Source organism: Haliotis rubra, unplaced genomic scaffold (assembly GCF_003918875.1).
Source record: "Haliotis rubra isolate DU_JTF1 unplaced genomic scaffold, ASM391887v1 Scf584, whole genome shotgun sequence".
Classification (NCBI taxonomy): Eukaryota; Metazoa; Mollusca; class Gastropoda; order Lepetellida; family Haliotidae; genus Haliotis; species Haliotis rubra.
The window spans coordinates 34,761-40,941 of record NW_025767284.1 but is presented as its reverse complement, the minus strand read 5'-3'; the positions used below and the strand labels follow the sequence as shown (position 1 = coordinate 40,941).

Here is a 6,181-nt window from a genome sequence, read left to right as displayed (position 1 = left end):
TGGAGTTGCCTACCATCGTTGTTTGCCTTCGTCAACATAGTCTGACCCCGACACTTCGTGCCTGACTGATCTTATTTGTAAACAAGCTTCATTTAGAATATGTGATCGCACTGTATTTACAAAGGCTCGTGGTGAGTTGATATTTTATATTTGTGACTCAAAACTTTAGATTTGTGACTCAATCGTATTGTACTAGAAATCTGTATTGTGATTTATTGTATCATTGCATATTTTAGACTTGTCTGTGTTATATTTTGCTGGTTCAAAGGGGATTCTTAAACCTTTTGTCACGGCAATTTATTAACCGTAAAAATTATCCGAAATGTTGTTGTTTCTTTGCAGTTGTGAAGATGGATGTCGGATTCTGGAGACTTTTACTCCTGTGCTGTATACCCACAGTACACGCCCAGATTGTCAACTCAACACTCGGACAGGTCAGAGGGCAAACAACCACAGTTCTAGGGAAAAACGTTCACGTATTTCTTGGAATACCATTCGCCAAACCACCAATTAACACCCTGCGGTTTAAACATCCGGTTCCTGCAGACCCTTGGTACCCGGAAGTGAAAAACGCGACCACACAAAAAGCTTCTTGTTTTCAATATATACCACATAAACCTAACCCTCTGGAACAGATACCGCCGTTGGTTAACGAAGACTGCCTCTATCTCAACATCTTCGCTCCCCCACCCAACCCACACAGTACCCCGAAGGCTGTAATGGTGTATCTCTACGGCGGAGCATTCACAAGCGGCTCCATTAACGCCCCGATGTTTGATGGAAAGATTCTCGCCTCCGTCAACGATGTCGTTGTTGTTACCGTCAACTACCGTGTTGGTGTGCTGGGCTTCCTGTACCTCGACGCCAACACCGTCCCGGGGAACATGGGTCTCATGGATCAGACACTTGCCATTAAATGGGTGCACGAGAACATTCAGAACTTCGGCGGAGATTCCAACAGGATTACCTTATTTGGACAAAGCGCTGGTGCGGGATCGGTGAGCCATCATTTATTATCTCCCCTCTCTCAACCATTCTTCACGTCAGCAATCATACAAAGCGGGTCACCATTAACGTCATGGGACCTTCTCGCGGACAAAGAAGCCAAAACAAATGCGATTGCAATAGCTAAAAAGGCAAACTGCAGCTCCATGCATACAAATGCGGAAATATATGAGTGTCTCAATGAACAGAAACCTGAGTCTCTGATTATACTACAGAACGGCTTGGTCCAAGGAGCCAACGTTGCGTTTGGACCGGTCGTGGACGGTACATTCCTCCCAGAAAGACCGCTCGCCATCTTGGAAAAGGGAGCAGCGAAAAACGCCAGTGTTCTATTGGGTGTCACTCAGAATGAGGGCGCGCTTTTTCTGTACTATGGACTTCCCTCCGTGTTTAAGTGGCGGAATAACCTCACCATTACGAAAGAAGAGTTCATGTCTAACCTTGAAGCTCAGGGAAAGATACAGGGTGGGTCGAACGCGACCGTCGAGACTCTTTATCAAGAGTACGTGCTGTCTCGCGTTGAGTCTGAGCGGGACTACGTGAACATAGCTGACAACGTCCTTGGCGACTACAGCTTCAAGTGTCCCGTAACAAGATTTGCTGGGTTCCTGGCAAGGTCAAATCCAACATATATGTACTCATTCAACCACAGACTGCTGTCAGCCAAGGAGCCCAACTGGATGGGGGTCAAGCATGGAGGGGAGCTGCCCTTAGTTTGGGGTCACGCCCTAGACCCGAACGTGAACTTGACCTTTACAGGCGATGAGAAGACGTTAAGCCGGGTTATGATGTCATATTGGACCAACTTCGCAAAATTCGGGTATGTAAGAAAATTTCGTATTATTGTGTGCGTGCGTGTATGCATTTGCGCAGCTCTACGCAATATTCCAGCTATATGACGGCGGTCTGTACAGGTAATTAGACTTATTTATGCAAAAGGGGTGTCCGACATTCCCTTCACTTTCACTGTTGGCAAATTGGGATGCAGGCAAATTGTCACCAAACCAAATATTCGAGTCTGAACCAGACAACCCAGTGTTCAACAGCATGAACATCCATCTACTCGTCAACGAAGTCAGCGGATATATCCACCCGATCCCGTCAGTTGCCTCTTACAACAAACATCAGTTGCTGAAGACCAATTCTACCCCGAATCTTCACGAGTTAATAGTAATTAATGTATGGTTTAGACTTTATGAATGCTTCTTTCAGCGACGTTCAGGTATTCTTCGAGGCCGTAATATGGATCTAGTGGAACAATTGGCAACAACATTTTTAAGCAGATTTTTTTTCCGTTTAGAGCTGCCAGAATCTCATGATGATACGCCAAAATCGCTCTGATTCTCCCAGTTTGGAATATTTACAGGCGGTCTGGTGTATTAATGAGTGTGTTAGCAAATAACAATTTACAATTTTCTAGAAATGCGGGTGTTCTCCCTAGTAATATGTTTTGTCAGCTATTTCACAGTGTTCACGCCGAAGACCCGGGTTCGATTCCCCACATGGGTAAATTGTGTGAAGTCCATTTCTGGTGTCCCCGGCTGTGATATTGCTGGATGTTTGCGTAAAACTTGATTCACTCACTCACTCTTTTGCTGGTGTGTAATGATCACGTGAAATATCATTTTCAATTTAAGGGATCCAAATGGCGAAACCAGCAGTCTCACCCAGTGGCCTCGCTTTGATAATCTGCGCGAGCGCTTCCTACAGCTGGACGTAGGCAGTAACCTAGCAACCGGCCAGGGATTGCGGCGCAGACAGTGTGTGTGTCTCTACCAGACAGTGCCTCTGGTGGCGTCCCTGGGTAAGCTTGTCTTCTCACGTATTTGTGCAAAAGAGGACGTCGGACACATCAGGACGCAGATTTGAAACAACTTACATATTACGGACATACGACGGGTTGGTCATTCATCACAGTAGGATTAGAGAAAATCTCTGAGAGTGTCTCCGAGAAATATTCTTCTAAAATATAATGTGTTTCTGCATTTCTGGAGATCATGCTCACGCAAGTCATGTACAGGAGACGGAGCCGGGTCATGAGCATCCTTTTACTGCGCGCAGATGTATAAAAAACATTTCACCTATTGCCTTCAAAACTTACGATCGAATAACATGACGTAGCGTAAAGTGACGACGTGTTTTGGGGTCGGAATATTGCTGGAAGATAACATAAAATCATACTGACTCACTTGCTCACCCTCGCATTCATCCTCACAGTTACTAATTAGGTTAGCTAAAATCAGTTATATTTAAGGTGCTCTTTTACGGTCTGTTTAGGTTTGCATGCATTCTTTGACCGTTTTGATATGGGTTAGCGTATTTTTCAGCAACCATTCTGTCTTGTATTGGGAGACTAACAGGTTCGGGTGGTCATGCTCACCCACTTTGTTGATACGCAGACCTGTGCTCATGATGCCCGTCACTGGATTGTCTGGTACAGACTCGGGTTACAATTGTCCGTTACTAATGGAATATTGCTCAGTGTGGCGTTAAACAAGGATCAAACAAGCAAGCCTGTAGCTCGAGATCTGTCTTCATATAATCGATGGCCCGTCAGTCACCTAAGCTGTCCAGATTTATCTCCCTTTAATAAAGCTTCGTAAACCGCCTTATCCCACATGTCTGCTCAGTTTTTACTGCACTATTAAATTGGTTTGTGGTTGTCGACCAAACTATCGTGTGACTGGCATTATAAGCATCCATAACCGCAAATCAGATACGATGGCATGCATAAACAAAGTCTCTTCCACCTCGTCGTTTGTCAAATAGAACCGTCCGAAATCGCCTCAAAATGGTTGGGTGTAGAGCCATACATTCTAGTAGATGTCCGTTGATATCCCCAGAGCAACAACACAGCACGATCACGACATGCTTTAATCCACAATATCTGGAACAACAAAACAAACAAATAGACTACGGCAAGGTATCTCGGGGCGGCGCGCCCTATAGAACCAGCAATAGTGTTTACTATATACACATCCGTACATGCAAGTCACTTTATGAGTGCAATAATCCAGAAGGCGACAAAAACCTCATTTCACTTGAATCCACTAATGTGTTTTATCCGACTTGTTTATTAACTATACCATGTGTGTATTTTCGGTGTCACCTGTCTACTTAGGGGATAACTGTACTGTGTTTGGGGACGTATACCGGTGGTTATATAGCCGCAGATTTACCGTTATACCGGCTCCCCAATTCGTCAAACACAGTACAGATATGCCCATTCTTATTCTGCTCGTTTTACGCTGTGTTTTTTCGTAAAGGAAATTCATTATTTAAACCAGGTCAAAGTTCCTCTAGGTCAAAGGTTAATCATATCACTCCTTGAACTTACACCATCGCCAGAAAAAGTAGCTCCATTTCAAATTTCAACACGTTTATTATGTGCACACTGACTAAATCTGACAATGATGAATAAATCATAGTGTTATAGCTAATATAGACGGAATTATCATGAAACCGCCCTCTAGTTATCAGAAATGAGCGGGCCGCTGCAAATGGCCCGCTGATTCCTCAACGGCGGGGCATGATCAGTTCTGTTGTCAAATGACGTCACAGCAGGTGATGTCACGCTCCATAATGACGTCATAAATCTTGTTTCATGATCTAACAGTGTTGGGTCAACAGTCCGTTGCGAGTAAGTTGTTTCAACATACAATTAAGAGTGATAGGGGAGTTATTTGACCCGATCACAATGCCCTGAAAAACAGCGTTACCCCAATAGTGTAGGGATACATACAAAGGTTTTGGTGAATCGGTTTCCAAACTGCGACCGTATATGCTGATTGTACGGTCGGAAATTCATAGCACTGACCAATCAGAACTCGTGTTACATACTAAGTTAAATTAGAATGTTTGTTTATTGACCATGTATTTATTTCCTCCACAGAGCAACGTGAGTCTAAGGCCGACACAACCAGTGAGCCGTGCATCGGTCCTGTGAACGGTGACACCAGGCCGACACACGCCCACACAGTTCTGACGACCGCGTTATTAGTTGTGTGGATAGCAGCACAAGTATATAATTAGTTGCGAACAGAGAGGCAGCTAGCACAAAATGTAGAAACCTTGTACTCATATGGTTAGAGAGCCAATACATAGTTGTTTGGCGGTTCCTTCCATGCGACGTGCGTACGCGCATGTGAGTGTGTGTGCGTTTATGTGCTGTGTTTTTGTTTGGGAATTGTTTTGGCCTATGTTTTTTTTCTTTTTTTATTCAAATTTTGGAGGAGGGATAGGGATTCTTGAATATATACAATTCGAACGAAACCGATTATGCTTCTTGGTACAGTTCACTTGCGTATGATGACGTATGATGACGTATGATGACGAATGATGACGTATGATGACGAATGATGACGTATGATGACGTATGATGACGAATGATGCGTATCCAACGCAACTACTGAGCATTTGACTACAACGTTGTGCACATGGTGGTTTCATATGTTGTACTCCGCCAGCTGTGTTCCTGGCCACACGTAACCATGGGAACAACAGTGCCGTGAACTGTACCATTTTGAAGACATTCCCCACGGAGTTCAGCCTCTTCTACTGAGGACGTCGCCGATATAGATATACCAATCTTGGAATATAGCGGACCAACCCTTTCTTCCTTTATTTCTTAATAGGTCGGACAATTTGCATCGAAATCTAATTCTTAATATCTCATTCTTTCAAATTCAGAATGATGAATGCGCTCTTGACTGCTTGTTAGCAGGTACTGACGGATGATATTCATCATAATTAATATACATCCCTCCCTACCTATCCATTACACACCCACACACTGACGGATGATATCCATCCATACACCCACACACCTCCCCTACCTACCTACCCTCCCTCCCTACCTGTCCATCCACACACCCCACACACCTACCTATCCACCCTCCCTATCCATCCACACACCCACACACCTACCTACCTACCTACCCCATCCCTCCCTACCTGTCCACCCACACACCTACCTACCCCTCCCTCCCTACCTATCCATCCACACACCCACACACCTACCTACCTACCCCCCTCCCTCCCTACCTGTCCATCCACACACCCACACACCTACCTACCTACCCCCTCCCTCCCTACCTGTCCACCCACACACCTACCTACCCCCTCCCTCCCTACCTATCCATCCACACACCTACCTACCTACCTACCTAACACCCTC

The 6,181-nt window shown here is 44.9% G+C and overlaps 1 protein-coding gene across 1 annotated transcript; it reads left to right on the top strand.

Moving 5' to 3' along the window:
- The first annotated feature begins 719 nt into the window (after positions 1-719).
- Positions 720-5,566, top strand: LOC124254823 (cholinesterase 2-like). The gene is made up of 4 exons (XM_046688668.1): positions 720-1,825; positions 2,643-2,809; positions 4,898-4,954; positions 5,472-5,566. The coding sequence occupies exons 1-4, from the start codon at positions 720-722 to the stop codon at positions 5,564-5,566; spliced, it is 1,425 nt and encodes a 474-aa protein (XP_046544624.1).
- The last annotated feature ends 615 nt before the right edge of the window (positions 5,567-6,181 follow it).

Bases quoted from the DNA above. Each gene is read 5' to 3' on its own strand.
- LOC124254823 (XM_046688668.1), top strand. From the start codon at position 720: ATGGTGTATCTCTACGGCGGAGCATTCACAAGCGGCTCCATTAACGCC. The intron at 1,826-2,642 runs GTATGTAAGAAA...TTTCAATTTAAG, and splicing joins ACCAACTTCGCAAAATTCGG to GGATCCAAATGGCGAAACCA. The intron at 2,810-4,897 runs GTAAGCTTGTCT...TTTCCTCCACAG, and splicing joins GCCTCTGGTGGCGTCCCTGG to AGCAACGTGAGTCTAAGGCC.